Source organism: Labrus bergylta, chromosome 4 (genome assembly GCF_963930695.1).
Source record: "Labrus bergylta chromosome 4, fLabBer1.1, whole genome shotgun sequence".
Classification (NCBI taxonomy): Eukaryota; Metazoa; Chordata; class Actinopteri; order Labriformes; family Labridae; genus Labrus; species Labrus bergylta.
The window spans coordinates 16,527,470-16,544,244 of NC_089198.1; the positions used below are offsets into that span (position 1 = coordinate 16,527,470).

The 16,775-nt window shown below is 40.4% G+C and overlaps 1 protein-coding gene across 1 annotated transcript in view; it reads left to right on the top strand.

Moving 5' to 3' along the window:
- LOC109997059 (complement component C8 beta chain) overlaps window positions 1-16,775 on the top strand; it is a 61,906-nt gene that overhangs the window by 44,910 nt on the left and 221 nt on the right. The window contains exons 12-25 of the mRNA XM_065953404.1: window positions 966-1,607; window positions 3,991-4,118; window positions 4,495-4,582; window positions 10,213-10,297; window positions 10,515-10,662; window positions 12,623-12,770; window positions 13,524-13,665; window positions 13,787-13,919; window positions 14,750-14,947; window positions 15,094-15,334; window positions 15,523-15,651; window positions 15,742-15,905; window positions 16,363-16,516; window positions 16,618-16,689. Of these exons, the coding sequence (XP_065809476.1) occupies window positions 966-1,607; window positions 3,991-4,118; window positions 4,495-4,582; window positions 10,213-10,297; window positions 10,515-10,662; window positions 12,623-12,770; window positions 13,524-13,665; window positions 13,787-13,919; window positions 14,750-14,947; window positions 15,094-15,334; window positions 15,523-15,651; window positions 15,742-15,905; window positions 16,363-16,516; window positions 16,618-16,689 (2,472 nt within the window). The remainder of the gene's footprint in view (window positions 1-965; window positions 1,608-3,990; window positions 4,119-4,494; window positions 4,583-10,212; window positions 10,298-10,514; window positions 10,663-12,622; window positions 12,771-13,523; window positions 13,666-13,786; window positions 13,920-14,749; window positions 14,948-15,093; window positions 15,335-15,522; window positions 15,652-15,741; window positions 15,906-16,362; window positions 16,517-16,617; window positions 16,690-16,775) is intronic.

Genomic DNA, 16,775 nt, shown 5'->3' on the forward strand with positions numbered 1-16,775 from the left:
GTTGTTTCTTAATTGACCATGCTGGATGTTTTGGCATATTTAAGGGTGACTAGTGACATCCAAGTCTTCCAGGAACATACAAGAAGCTAGTTTTTTCCCCCAACATATGTGCCTTTCAGTGGTAACACAGCTTAAAGATTTTAAGTTCTTCACTAATTGACTTAAATCTCAGAGGTTGTCAAGGAAAACTTGCAAAAAAGCAAAAACATTACATTACAATCCCAATGGGCAAACTATTGGTTTATTGGAACCAAGTGGCTGTATTTGGATGATGGGCAGATATGCATCATAAGACCAGTATTCTGTTAAAAAGCTTGCCATAGTTCTGCCTAGTTAGTGACAAGACTCTACACACTAGAGCAAAGGGCACTTTAGCCTCAATTAAACTCCAAATGAGGCCTGAATTTACAAAGTAAACATCATTAGCAAATGAGAGCTAGCAATTGACACCATAAACTGATTACATAACATTTTCTGAGTTCAAATAAGAAATAGTCGTTTTCCTGTCTAGTTTCATGCAATCGAAACTCTTTAAGCATCCAATTCCGGCCCCCCACCTGCTGGCCATCAGAAAAAATGCAAAATGCAATAAAGGAGGATCTGCTGCCTATGTGTAGTTTGCTGTTTAAATTATCAGGTATCCATGAACATTATTGTCACAGTGCGAATTTTCCTGAAATGGTTACCAGGCCTGGTTAACACTTAAAAGAAAATCTCCCATACCTCTCTTTTCCCACTTTAAAAGCTTTTGACAGCTTTCCTTATATGCACCTTTTGGCTATTGTTCAGCTTCAAATAGTTCTCTTTGTTAGTCAAAGATTGCAAGAAATCAATGTTGAGCAGGAACATGCAGCAATTTTGAAAATGGCTGTATTGAACTTACACAATGTATTCTGTGCTCAAAATTCTCCTCTTCCTTTCCCTGTCGTGATATCCTTTATCATTTCCGTGTGTTTCCGCTCCAGGTTATATGACCATGGGTCCCGTACAGGCGGCCCAGTGGGCACAGCAGCCGTTTCCTGGTCAGGCTCAGACTCTGGCCTTCCCCGTGCAGGGGCCCCTCCAGGTGGCTCAGGTCCTCCCCGGTGGTCAGCCGGTCATCTGGAGCCAAGCCAACATTTTCCCCGCCACTCAGCAGCAGTGGGCGGCCATGGCAGCCTACATGCCGGCCCAGACTGTGGGCGTTGGGGGGCACGCTATACCAGCTGCCATGCTTCAAGGCCTGGTACCGATTACCACCATGTGCCCTCAAGCCTGTGATCTATCAGCTCCCTCCTCCGCCATCACCAGCCCTCAGCACACGGCAGACCCCACTTTGCTCCAGAGGCAGCTGAGCCTCGGGAAGGACGGCCTTGGCATGGACTCAGATGCAGGCGAGGGCCCCTCTACATCAGGAGCAGCAGGGGTGGGACCTGGTTTAGGTTCAGCAGCAGTAAGCAGGTGCGGGACCCCAGGCCTCATGAGTGTACCAGACACGCTGGTCTGCAGTCAGCTGCTGCCTCCTTCAGCTGCTGCGACCCAGGAAGAGGAGGGGAGCTGTAGTGACCTTGATCTCTCTAGGATGACCTTGAGCCCAGGTACATCAACGTCACCGTCAACTGAATCTCGTAAGTGTTCCAAATATTGACGTCCTACATACTTATAGTTTACTATTTCGTCATCTGTACCACTTAGTGTGAAAAGTATTTTTAAGAATCTATTGTCTAGTAGAATCCGGTTTTATTATATCATATTGTATTTTATTTAATGGAATCAAAACAAATTGTTTCATATCCTATAGTATTGTATTATATTATGCTATTTAGGGGTATGGTATGTATGATGTCATATCGTATCGTATCATCTAGTAATGTATCGGAGCCCCTACAGTCCATGCAGTATGTCTCCATCTGTCCTTAAACCTTTTATTTAACAGTAAAATAACTGAAATACAGAGAGTAGTGGAGGAGACATCCCTCTGTCCGTACTTGAAGACATCAATAGGATCTTGTCTGTCTAAAACAGACGTATTCAATTTGCATTTTCAGAAGGAAAAATCTACATTTCATTGAAAAAAAAAAAAGTAGAGTATTGATGCTAGAGGAAGTTAAACTTCAGGTTGCATCCAAATAGACCTGAGCATAATGCCTCCTCTAAACCATCCTGCAGTCCTGGAAAGAGGGCAGACGACACAAGAGGGCTCGAGCATGCCATTCACACACACACACACACACACACACACACACACACACTCACACACACACACACACTCACACACACACACACACACACACACACACACACACACACACACACACAGGGAGTTAGAGACAAAGACAACAGGCACACAAGGAGAGAGAGGTAGACGAGGGGTGAGGATGAATCTCCTGGAGGACAGAGTTCTAAACATCTGGACTGAGACACCAACAGTCAGGGGGGAAGAGAGAGAGAGGCACCGAGCTGAGGCCGGTCCAGCACAGAGAAGCCTGACTGAAAAGATAGGACAAGGAGGAGAAAGAGAGAGATGCACACAGCTTTGGGGCTCATGTGCTTGTGGGACACACACAAACAGAGGTTGAGGGAGGTGCAGTAGTTTTCAGAGAGTATACAGTATTCAGGACAAACACGGGCTGCGATTATGCACTTTCACTTCCAAAACTGGCATTGTTTAAAGAGTGACCATGTTAACCGGCGACTTTCAGACAACTGCAACAAAAGGTGTCCTGAAAGGCCTCTTAGTTAAGTCTTATTATTTCATTATACTGTCCAAATACCTAATCAGATTGAATAGTTTTAATGTCAATAAAATAACTAAACAAAGAGGTATTTCTAAGGACACTTTCCATCTTTTGCAACCACAGACACATGGGGATGACAGTTGCCACCCAAGTTAAGGGTCCTGAAACTTTACCCTAATTTCTCTGTTTTTCAGTGATTGTCAGGTGATGTAAACATGTGAGTGTTCAGTGATGGCTGCTGCTTTCCTGAACTATTTTTGCCCTCCAAGCTTCCGTGCCACGTCACGTGACTGAAAGCTATGAACACAAAACAAAAAGAGTACACTTTGCATATCTGGGGAACACTCAATGAGTCATTGGACCTGCTCTACATTTCTGTTATATTCACAAGGTGTTTTGCACATGAGTGCAGCCAAGAAATATATTTTGCCTGACATTCTTTGTAGACCAAGTCTCAATGTTCAAAAACACATCCGTCCAGTTTAAGCCTCAATTCCCAAACCTAAAGGCAATTAAGGGCGCAGTCTTTTCATCTAAATGCACATTTATCCCTTTACAGAGAATGTTTAGTAGAAATGCTTATTTTGATCAAAGTATATTGAATGCTACATGTAATTAATGTTATTTATGCATTGAACAGACTAATTTGTTTTTCGTCTGGATCATTGATTAAGATTTTGTGCTGGTCCTTTAAGAACGTGTGACTTTATTTTGTTCGGTTGGCAGTGATTTTTCTTATAGAAGTAAATTATTCACAATCACCCCCTATTTTTGAGAGCTGACTTTTGGAACTAATAGATCAGTTGACACTGAGATGGATCCATCAGAAGCAGTGTCCATAGTATTTCCACATAAGACATTAAATGAAAGATACGGTAAAATATGAGTTTTGAGAGTTTCTCCATATCTCTCCAGAACTAGTTTGAGACTGTGTGTTGACATCAGGGAGGTTTTTCAAGAGGAAGGGGGCTCAATATGAAAAGGTCCTGCAGTTCGTTTTCTTCTCTGGCCATTTGGAAACCTTTATTTCATATGAATGTAGAATGTCAGGTGTAAAGGTAAAGAAAGTCAAGGGGATGACATTCATTAAAGGTCATGTCTTGATCGTGACTGCTTCTTCTCTGGCATTCTTTTCTCTCCATGCTAAAATGAATTCATAGTGCAGATCTGCATTAAACAGTAACCATTCCACATTTTAGAAACGTATACATCCTCTAAGTTTGTCATGTACATTTTCTTTAATACATCACCTGAATGTGTCTCCTCTCCGCAGCATCCACTCCCGCCCCTCAGCAGAGCTCGTCTTCAGACTGCCCCCCCTCCCAGGCCAGTGACCCCCCCACAGATCACTCCCCTGTAGACCCTGAGGGCAACTCCAGCAACGCCAAGGAGGAACAATCGGTGAGCGTTGCCTCCTCTGGGTCCCACCTCCAGTCAATGAGATTCATGGATCTGATTGAACATCTGACAGCGTGATGCTATAATCTATTATCGTAATATGGATGATCTGTTCTCAAATAGATCACATGTAATCAGCAGGGTAGAAGCCATGTGACTAACGAGGCCAAATGGGATTGATTTGACCCCTTTTTAAGGGAAAAATGTCAAATCAATTAGACATGAAAGGTCAACAAACAATTTTAGCGCCTTGATAAGATCATTTATAATACGGTGGAATTATGTCTCGGAGTAATCAAAGTCGTTATCTTGCTAATTGTTTGGCTGATGTTTCTCTGTGAGGATGTTACAGCTTATTCTCCCTCCTTCTTTCTCTCAGGACTCATCTGTTGCAAGGTCGATCTCTCCGGTGCCGGATGGAGCTCCTGATCCTCCGCAGGATCAGACCTGTCCACAGGAAGACAGCTAGAGAACAACACACACCGAGTGGGTATCTCATCTCACCTCCTCACCCATTTTTATGTGTTGTAAATCACTTCAAATTGTGTCATTTCATGCATTTTTCCCTGCTCTTTTCATCTCCCTGCTCTGTGTCTCTTTATGAGCTTCATATTTTTCATTTGTCAGTGTGTGTTCTTTTTGTTTGCAGATGGGGTTTTTGAGCCGGCTGAAGCAGAGTCTTGGTTTAGTTCAATGTTTCAGTGATTATCCGTCTCTGCGTCATCCAAACAAAAGCTGAAGAAGGCGCACTGTTGCCCCCTGGTGGTCAGAGTTGTGACTGCACAAATGCAGCTTGATGATGCGAATGTTTCCTGTTTGTGTTGTAGGGGATGGAAGCTCTTGAGGCCCGGACAGAAGCTCATGAGACAGAGAAGAAGAAGATGAGAGATGAGTGACTGTGATCAGCAGCAACTCTCACGGCTGGATTACACAGATTTGTTCTGTTTGTTCAACCTTGGAAGGATATTTTGGCAGTTCTGCTTCAAGCTGGCTACCCTAGGATCTGCTTTCCTCCAGAGGCCACATACTGTACTGCACTGTACTCCTCAGCATGACAACCAGACTTTGGCTGTATCATCCGATCAGAAAACCTTTTAACCAGGAAGTGACCTTTGATCTTTGAAACCTACAGAAGGAGGGTATTTTCACCTCCCTGTAGTGGATTATCTAATGTATGAGGATACATGACACGGCCATGATGATGCAGATTATTTTTTGGAACCTTTGAAGAGGAGCAGCATCCTACTGTACATGGTCGACCTTCAGTTTGTCAACAGCCACCAGCAAAGGACTGCACCCAGCAGATGAATTTGCCAAATGTTCTCAGAGTGTTGCTCCACCGATTCGTCCATTTTGCATGAACAGACTTGATGTGGATTCAGCGGACTCAGCTGTGAGCAAAAACTGTTCTCTGCAGCTTCCCTCTTGACCCGAAACAAATTAAAAAAAAACGTTGTTTTTTTGTCTTATTTTATAAGCTGTGAATTCTTTGTTGATGACGCTGAGTCATTCGAGGTATCCAAATGACTTTGAGGCATCAATGTGGAAATCGAAAAAAATTGCCAAACATCTATTTTGTAAATAAGAATCCTCCCAGTCCCCCTTACCTGAGCCTCTGTGCCATAAGATAGCTCTCTGCCTCTTTGGATGCCAACTACCTGTGTTTAATCTCAAGCAATGCCCTACCAGCACCTCCATCTTTGACGTCTGGATGTTTGTTTCGCTTTTTTTTTGGCTTTTTCTTTTTTATTTCATTATTTTTTTCTGAAAATGTCTGTTTCTGTTGGGTTGGTGAGATATGAACTGTGAATCTGTGTTACATGGTCATTCTAAATAAAAGCCTGATACCTGTCAAAAGATACGAGAAAGGAAAGAGTCGACACATTACTACGACGTGAAGATTTCAGACTTTTTTTAAGGCAGATTTTCCTGCATCTTTCTGTTTTTAGATATTCTACATTTCCAGTTGAGGTCACATTGTTTACAACTCGCCTCTAAGGATCATATCTTTGTTTGTTTTCTTGAGTAAATAAGCAGAATAAACCCATGCTGATTTGATATAGCTTAATAACCACATGCTCAGAGACAGTAGAGTGCATTTCTATGCCTTATCAGGTTTATTTCTGTCGTTCAGTCACTGTTCTTCTTGTCGGGTCATTGTTGTAACAAAGCACTTGGGCGTATTGTAGGTCTGCTCCACAGTATGAAGGGTTGAAAAAGGAAAGGCAACGTTATGTAATATGAACAATAGAGATATCACTATTAACTGCTAGACTTACAATGACAAACGGTAACTGTACCCCTGCTCGTGTAAGAAAAATGAGAAATAGTCCGAAATATTTTGTAAATTTTATTTATGGAATTAAGAATTGTCATGAAAAGAGTAAAAAAAAGGACTTTTGTACGTCTATGACTTCCCCATACACTGTATCCATCCACTGTTCAGTCACAAATAAAATATCATGTGATTCCCATTTTCCTGCCTGGTTTTCTCTTCAGTCTTTAAGCTAACACCATCTCACTAATGATCGACTCTACAGGCCACAGAAACAGCCAACAGAGGTTGCTCTCCTCAAACTAATACTGGTGTGACTGTGTTTGTAATATATTGTCATGTACTTTTTTATGCTCGTTATATTTTTAGGCTAGTTAGATTGATGACATTGAAGATTAAAGTAATTTCCTTAAGCTCCATAAAGTATTCAAAGTCCAAGTGAAAGGTCCCTTTATACAGAAAAACATACACTCACCGGCCACTTTATTAGGTACAGTTGTTCAACTGCTCCTTAATGCAAATATCTTACCAGCCAATCACATGACAGCATCTCAATGCATTTAGGCATGTAGGCATGTAGACATGGTCAAGACGAGTTGCTGAGGTTCAAACTGAGCATCAGAATGGGGAAGGAAAGTGATTTGGGTGACTTTGAACGTGACACTGTTGTTGGTGCCAGATGGGCTAGTCTGTGTATTTCAGCAACTGCTAATCTACTAGGATTTTCACGCACAACCATCTCAAGGGTTTACAGAGAATAGTCCAAAATAAGAGAAAATATCCAGTGAGCGGCCGTTCTCTAGGCGAAAATGCCTTGTTGATCTCTGAGGAATGTTTGTTGTTGAAACTATGCCATGGAGAATTAAGGCAGTTCTGAAGGCAACCCCGTACTAGTAAGGTGGCTGATAAGTGAACATTTCATTGAAATATATACCTCAAACATCATACAACTGATGCATCACTTTTTAAGCAGCATGAAGATGGTTGAAGTGGAACCAGGCCCACTACTTTTAAAAAGTTAGGGCCGGGGTAGAAGTTTAGTTACATATATCTGTACTAATTTTCTGGACTTTTTGTTTTGAGATATTTGAATATTTGACTCGCCCTAAGCCTTAAAGCAGTTCCTCCCAATCTTGTGTAGCCACCCCGACTTCTTATCGAGCCACTGACACATTGCTGTCAACCATTATCAGTTTTTTTTTAACAGTCTACTGAATAAATTATATTAAGTAAGATTGTTATACTTAGTAAAGTCCAAATCTTGTTTTGAAAGCCACAGAGCAGACAGAGCCTTGCATCCCTCCAATATTAAATGTTTGTATTAGGAGAGCTTTCACTGGTTAAAGTACAGCTGAGTCATGCGATTGTGTCATTCTGTAAAATCCAACATGAGTGAAGTTAAACAAAGTTTGTCTGTTTACAGGAATTTACCTGATTACAAATCCAACTGTCCACGACTATCATCTGTTAACTAAAGTCTGATTTTTTCTTAGCCATTTGAGATTCTACATATGTCTACAGATGATACACAGCAGATTTTATCACATAAAATTAACATAAAGACCCTTTGGGTTGCCAGAATATTCAAAGAAGTGTGTCATACCTGACTTAAAAACACATTAACACTAGAACGACCGGCATTCTATCACTACTAGAAAGGCCATAGAAGTCATTTTGACTGTTTACAAATTATTTGCATATCATTTCAATAATCAATATCAAATATAAGAATAAATGGATCTGTAATGTTGTGAAAGGTATAATAAACTTCAGGACACAAACATTAAATTCTAATGAATTTGAAATTTGAATAGTTTATCGACAACCACGGGAACAGCAGCCGGCGTTTTTTGCGAATGGGAATGATCTCTGTATCATTCTCAGGTTCAATCTCAGAGCCAGTGTCAGATGAAGCGAGACCAGGAGACATCACTTTCCGTATCCGAACCTGCGCCTCCATCAGACTCTACCTCATCAAGGCTCTGGAGCCTCTGTGGCAGCAATCCTCCTCCTTCCTGACATTTCATTCTATTCTGTTCTAAATCAGATCCTAATTTACTCTATTCTGCCTTTTCAATGTTGACTAATTCAAATGTATGTCTCCTATTCTTTCTATATGGTTTTAGGCGGGTAAACTTTCTTTCCTCCTTGGCTCAAGCGTTATAAACAATAGTTGCTAGGCAACAGCGATGCGCACCTTCAAGTAGTGGTGGGCGATATAACGATCTTATATCGTGAGAGCAGAGAGATCGTAGAACCGGACTAATGTGTTTATTCTATCATGCTGCAGTTTATGCTCTTACACAGACGCATCTCCCCCTGTCCTTATTTGCTCCGCAGCGGTGAAAACGAAACGAAAAGTAAAGTCCGCAAAAACAACTCCATCTCGGTTATATGCTACTGTTATTGATATATTTTTCCAAACCGACACGCTGTGAGCAACAGTTAACTTATCTGCATAGTGTGCACAGTTAAGATTAGTCTACATCTCAGATAGCGACACAGAGAGACGTTAACACTCAGAGACAGACAGGGCGTAGCTCAGACAGTCAATGGAGATATAACCCCGGTGTTTAAAATGTTGCTGTCGGTCTTTTCTGCTCTCTCCCGGTTTTTCAAAATTACCATCATCCTCTCCACCCAAAACTCACCTGTTGTGATAACTGAATTTATAGGGATTAGGCTAAACAATGTTACAAAGCAGCAGGCAGGTGAGAGTGAGTAACTATGGTGACTGTCTGTCTGTCAATCAACAATGTCCCGCCCCCTCTGTGAATTAAACTCTTCTGTCAATAAAACTTACTTTGATCATGTGTCACAGAATGAACACATTCTGTATTATGTTTGATTATATATAAACTAAACTAAAGTTAGTCCAATGATGTCATAAAAAACAACAAAGGCTGCAGAGCCTGTATGAAGCTCCAGCTGGAGGAACTCTGCAGGGCTAAAATAGAACAGAAACACAAGAACTTGAAGTCTACATGTTTTTAAATGAATGCATCACTCCGTGAAAATGTTCCTGATGAACATAAAAAGAGGACACATAACTAAATCATAATTTCAAAGTGGTGAGGAAAACCTTCTAACTGTGCATAAATATTGATCAAATTCAGGGAAAGACATTTCTGTTGCTAAAGATGTTCTGGGTGAGAACAGACCTCCTACAAAGATGTTTTTCAAATAGATTAAACTTGTCTGCACAGTTTTTGTGCATTTAAAAAAACATTATACAGGGAAATAAGTTTGGTTGAACTGGTCAGCAACTTACAAATTTGTCTAAACAGTATGAAAAACATCGTGATAAAATCGTGATCGTGATTTTGCCAAAACAAATCGTGATATGATAGTTTTCCCATATCGCCCACCTCTACCTTCAAGAGCGGGAAAAAGTAGCGAATACTGAAATGATACACTGGCTATAATGCCTGCAGTCAATATGACCGCTATGGACTTTCAAGGTATAAATACTCAAAACTATTTTATGTTTTGTGTTTTTGATAAAATAACAATGCTAGAATAAAATATAGACACATTTAGGAAAAGTCATGGTCCTGTAGTTACATAGGTTTTATTTTAAGTAAGTTATTACATTGCAAAATTAAAAAACAGTCAAAATGACTGCCTTGGTCTTTCTAGTGTTAAAGACTTTATAATGAAACATTTAGTTTTCTTGTCTCTGAGGCCTGCAGGGTTGTGTATTCAGCTCCATCTCTGGGTCTAAGCCGTGAGTTCATATGCAGGCCAGTATTGATCGCTGTGTGTTTACATAGAGAGCTGAATTGTGTCTTCAACTCGTCCACAGTCAGTCATAACACACAGCCATGCATTCTGTGCTGATTCAGAGAAGTGCACTCAGTGTGCAGTGCTGTATACTCCGTGTTACTTTCAGTTTTCTGCTGTTAAGGTAGGAGTTTTATTATCTGTTTAATAGATTGCCTGCAGCTTCTTTCCTGTGGTTAAGTTTAATTTCTGTTGGGGTTGATTAACATAACTGTTTTGCTTTAAAAATGCTGATTCTTTTTATTCTACTCTCCAGTAGCAAGAAACTCAAAGGCTTTTGCTCCCCCCAAAAAATGATCTTAATATCAAATTTGTATTTGATTTTTATCTACATGTCACAGAGACGTTGCAGTCACAGCAGTGAACAACGCGGAGCCGAATGTTCGCGAAGCTCGGTCAGTGGGAGATCAGGTGATAGTTCATCCAGTGGACTGTGTTTTATCAGAGTGGAGTGCTTGGTCACGCTGCGACACCTGTCAGAAAAAAAGAGTGAGTATGATAATACCAGACAGGTGAAGGTGGACGTCGGGGGCCATAGAGCTACATGGCATTTTTGTTTAAAGTTATTTATGAGGAATGACCTCAATCTTAGCATGATTAAAATCTACTAGACACACACTATTGGCATTTGATAGAAACATTTGGGAAGGAAACAATTTAAATATGGGAAAAGATGATCAGCAGTACCTTTGAGATAATATTCATCATTCACTCCAAACATATGGTGCAGCTATAGGTGATGGTGGGAAAAGTGGATGAAAATCAACTTGTTTTCACCTGCATGAATGTGATTGATTAAGATATTTGGCTGAAACAGTTAAACAAATCAATCAGTTGATGCGAGCACAACTTCACCTCTGCGCTAGTGAGCCTATGCCTATGCCAGTTACTGTAATGTAACGTTACTGTATGCTAAATGTTTCCAAAGGTTAGACATTTAATTGTCTTGTTAGTTATGGAAAAAAGACCTGAATGACCCTCTATACTACCATGTGGAACATAAACTCATATAAATGATAAAATATAATAGCAGTAGTCCAGTGGCTGCTTCTCAACCATTGTGGGTGTTCAATATTATATATATAAAGAGTTGTTAGAGGACTGGTAAAGCTCTTATTTCTTCACTAACTACCTAGCTACAGCTAACTTAGTTTAGCACTCAGAAGAGGAACAGAAGTAAACAGCTGGCTTTGTTGTGTCCGGATCATATGGTCCTGATTGCCAACACTGTAAGCTAATATATTAATAGGTTGTCTATTGGGAAATAGATATGAATTACCACAATATTTCTTAGTCAAGTTATGTGTTTTGTTCCCTTCAGTGTTAAGCTAAGTTAGTCATTTACTGATGGAAGCTAGCATTCTGTATAGTAGCAGTCTCTACAGTAGTCAGGAAAGGGGAAGTGCAACACAAGAGCGGACCCAGAGGTGTCGTAAAGGTATCCCCGAAGGATAACCACAAAAAAACGCAAGCGATAGTTTGGAGAGGGGAGGGGTGGCAAGGAAATTGTATAGAGCCAGAACAACAACAAAAGGCTGGGGTATAGCAACAAAACTGCCCAGCGCCCCTAGTTATTCACAGAGAGATAGCAATGGCAAAGAATACACAGAAAGTTATTTGTTTGTGTTTATGCACACACTGCCAACGAGAGAAAACACAGGGAGAGTCAGAACAGAGCACCAGAGTCCAAGAGTAGGCCTATATATAAACTCCCCACACCTGGTCTTAATCGAGGCCAATCAGCTAAAAACACACCTGACTACACTGAGTTGATTCCTTCACCGACCTCAGTGAGAAGCTAGAGAGAGTGCCCTCACAGCAGCCTTCTCAACTGGCCCTTTGCAGTAAATCAAATTAATATAATCTCGATAATATTACACTTGTCCTGTAACTAAATAATATTTTTTTTGGAATAGCATTCAAGCTTCGCCTATAATCAAAGATGTGCAAAAGATGAAATAAGATTGGTTTTAAGGACTTCTTTGAATAAAATAAATGGACAATATTTCACTAAGTTACTTGTCAGACAAATGAATCCACCCAATCTATTTGAAATAGATATTTTAAATAAAAGCAGACATGAATCTAGTGATATTTCGATACATAGGCCTTTAAGATAGTGATAAAAATGAGAGATTACTGGATTTCTGCAGTCTCAAGCAGCCAACATTTTGACCCTTGTGAGCTGTATTTCTGTAGGGGAAAAGAGTTCCTCCGCTGGCAAGGGTTTCGGCTGATGTACTTCAGTGCTCCATTTCATCCACTTTACAAGAAGGGGGGATTAATAACCTTGACATGACAAAGTGAAAACAGCCCTCTAATGGGATTACTGCCGTTATAGTTCCTCTGGGCAGTTTTTCGAGCTCTTCCACAACCTTTATTGGGTAGTGGCGAGCTTTCCTCTGTGTTTCACTGACCGTTTATGTGTTTGTCTCCCTCAACTATACAGTATCGCTTTGCCAAACTGGAACAGCCGTCTCTGTTTGGAGGACAGCCGTGCAATTTTCACGGCAGAGAGGAGGAGGCCTGTGACGTTTCAGCCCGCTACACCTGTGACAATGTACCAATATGTGAGGGATTTCTCTGCACCCATACAGGTACCTCTTACATTCATCCTTATAAATACTGTTCTCTAGTTTAGAAAACAATATTAAGTCTGGTGTTATAGACTGGCTATTGGCCTGTTAAAATATCGAAGTCACAAGTTGAAAAATGTTATTAGAGTTCAATAGAGAATAGTTCAAAGTCAGTGACTCATCTTCATTTCCAGGAGGAGATTTCATACTTAAAGGAGTAGTTAACCATTTTTGGCAAATGCACTTTTCTTGCAGAGTGTAACCTGAATGATAAACTCTCTGATTGACCACTCTCAAAAGAGCGTGCAAAAATATGGAGCTAAACCAGCAGCTGGTCAGCTTAGCATAGCAAAAATACTTTAAGTAAAGGGCAAGAATGTTTCTTGGAAAGTCTACTAATAAAAAATACTGAAGGTCATTGAATTTACTGCACCCTACATGAAATAGTTTGAAATATACGCCTCTGCGCAATCAAAACTCATTTGTTAAGTGTGTGTGTTACCAAGTTGTGATTTCTACAGGGATGTGCTGGGCTAAATAACGTCCAAGTGCAGTGATTCTAACTTTTCAACCAAGATTAGCGGTTTCCAACTGACATCTGTTTTTATGCTAAGCTGTCCTAATTCTGGTTGTTTGCTATGTATCTTATCTAAATCTGTGTAATAATTCCTTACATCTTATTTCATATAAGCAGAATCCAAGAATGTAAACAATGATCTTGTTTTTGTAAGCGAACCTTAACTAAATGTTGCAGACATCTTCCTTCTCCTTCAGGCCGCTGTATTCCCCGAACTCTGCAGTGTAGCGGTGAGGATGACTGCGGGGATATGTCGGATGAAGCAGGCTGTAACAAGGTTGCCAAGCCCTGCAGGCAGGAGGTGGAAGAGTATTGGGGAATTGAAAATCTTGCCAAAGGGTGAGTCCTCCATCTATTAATCTGCAATGTGAGAGAGATGTTTTAATAGAATTAAATACGTAAAGATGTTGCTCCTCTAAAATCAATCTGCTCAATGATAAAGCTGTTGCGCCTCTTTAAGGATTAACATCTTGAACAGTAACCTGGAGGGAGAGGTGCTTGATAACAGATACTACGCTGGCAGCTGCTTGCCGAACTACATCCAGGACGTCAGATTCAGGAAGCCATACAACCTCCAACAGTACACTCTACAGGTGAAACTGACTGGTATTTACAGCTTAGTAAGGAGAAACTGAGAGTGGATGTATACGAAAGTGTAGTTTTTTAAATACACCATCTGCTTATAAGGGGTCTATTAATTGCAACTAGTTTCTTAGTAAAGATTAAAGTACACCTTTGTAGAATGGTTGGAAAACATTTTAAAAACAAATTTGAAGCTGACAAATTGTTGAAAGTCCAGTAGCACTTGCCAATTACTATGTAAAGAGTTGAGGGTTTTTTCCCCAACCTGGCAACTTAAAAATTCTTCTAATTAGCTGTTTTAAATGCTCTATGAAGTTTAAATAAATTACTTATTAAAACCAACAATGTTACAGTCTATAAATAGTTTATGAAGGATGACTCAAGGGAAAACTTGTTTTTTTATTGGAAGACTTTATTTTAATCTGCAATAATTATAGTTTCTCATTTTCTCATCTCATGCTTGTATCTTGTATGTTCCAACTTCTAAGCATAGTTAACAGGAACCGTTAACTTATAATTCTCTCTTCATGTACAAAAACTGCAGACACTTAACGAGCTTGTTGGTTGATTTTAAGAGGATATGAAATGACTTGGAAGCAGACACATCTGGCTGTAGATGCTTTTGACGAACATTTGCTGTTCAGATTTGTTTTAATGTCTAATGATGGATTTTTGCATTAGTATGTTTGGCTGCTCGTTGTTTGTGTGAAACTCTGTTAATTGTGCCGCTGCCTGTTTTGGCCAGGACACTCTGGAAAAATAGATTTTGAAAATGAGTTTATTTCCTAGTTAAATAAAGCTTAAATCAAAAAATTAAATATAACATCCTTTGTATCTACAGACAAAAGGATCGTATGATTTCAACCTGCAGTCATTTGAATCGTACTCTGACTACATGGACTTCACCATGAAGGAGCGCACGATAAAAGTCACTGTTTCCTTTGGCTTTGCTATTCCTGGCATTGCAGAATTTGGCTTCAATCACCATGATTCCAAATACACCAAGTCTGTCCAGAAGATTCGCCGTGCTTCTGGCCGGGTGAGAAGTGATTTTTTTATAAACTCCTCAAGAAGTGCTGATCTGATTTAGCAGAGATAAAAACAAACAGACCAAACTGAAGAAATGTACCATTATTCCAAACCATCAACTCAATCAACATCTGCCTAATTACATTCCCTTCACAGACTAACAGCTTTGTGAGAGCAAAAGCAGAGCTGGAGTTGGCTCAGTACATGTTGAAGTCAGAAGGTCTGATGCTTCATACAGAGTTTCTGCAGCACCTGCGCTCCCTGCCTCAGTCCTACGTTTACGGGGAATACAGGCAGATCTATAGAGACTATGGCACTCATTACATCACAGAGGCCGCGCTGGGAGGAGACTATGAGCACACCATCATCTTAAACAAAGAGAGGCTCGAAAAGACAGGTATCTTAATATCAAGATATCATCCCACACTAGTGGTAGGGTATTTATGGCACTTTGCAAGAATGCATACAAATAATGATTATGGCTTTTGCAGTACACTGATTAAACTTTTCAGCAAAATCCAGTAAAAAAAATAACATGATTTCAAAAGGTCTTTAACAACCTCTGACAGAGTTTTGTTCTTCTAGATTATTCCTTGGAAGACTACAAGCGCTGTACACAGTCAGGCCTTAAGGTTGGGGCCAACATCTATGGTGTTTATGTGTCAGCTGGGATTAGTGGTGGATCCTGTAATGGCCTGCTAAATGAGATGGGAGGTATGGTTGTGTGTTGATTTTAAATTTGTGCCTTTTTTTTTCTCTCATGAACTGATGCAAAACCTCTGAGTTCATTCTGTCTCTCGGCAGAGGACACGGTGAATGGCAGCATGGTGGAGGACTTTGTTGCTGTCGTAAAGGGAGGAAGCAGTCAATCCATCACTGCTTTGGTGTCTAAAAAACTTCCAACCCCTCAGCTGATGGGGCTATGGGGCGAGGGTGTGCGTTTTAACCCTGATTTTATTCGCACAACAGTGAGTTTCTCTTTTATACCCCAAATCTTATTTCTTTTACTATTTTTGTTTTTGAGACAAGGTATGCTCCCTTTCTCAATGCTCTCTTTTCTACATGTTTCACCTATCTCATAATTCAGTCCTCTTTTTGTCCTTCCTGTTTATTTCTTCATTTATTTCTGTAGTTGTAATACAACTATTTAAGAGGAATTTGACCTGAAAAATTGACACAAAAACATTTGGGTCAGAGGTGTTACCAAAGATTAGCAGAATTACAGAGGGGCAAAGTACAGCCAGGCTGGTCAATAGCCACTTGGAGAGAAAGCAGCTAAAGTTGCCAAATACAAACAGCCTGCTTTGCTCTAAACACATCCAAGATTTCAGGGAGCTCTGGGTGAAAAAATAAAAATAAATAAAAGGAGAGCTTGAACAATAAAAATATCCGGGTTTGTCAAATAATGACACATTCTTGCTTTAGACACGTCCGCTGTATGAGCTGGTGACCTCCAGAGACTTCACCCATCATGCCACCATGAAAAGGAACCTGAAGAGAGCGCTGTCTGAGTACCTGGCCGAGGCTGATCCATGTCGCTGTGCGCCATGTCACAACAATGGAGTGGCTGTGTTGAGAGGTACCTCAGAGAGTAGAAAGAGACCGTGGTGAAGGTTACAGAGGCGGTAATTATGTTAGTGATTAAGGTGGTGAAATTACTATCTGTATCTCCCTCAACAGGCACCAGGTGTGACTGTGTGTGTCCTGTTGGATACAGCGGACGGGGCTGTGAGATCACTCAGAGGCCAAAAGGTTGATGCTACAGATCTAAGTTACAAAACACTGCATTACACTCTTATCTTTATTTGCAGTTAACAAACTGAGATATTGATGTGATA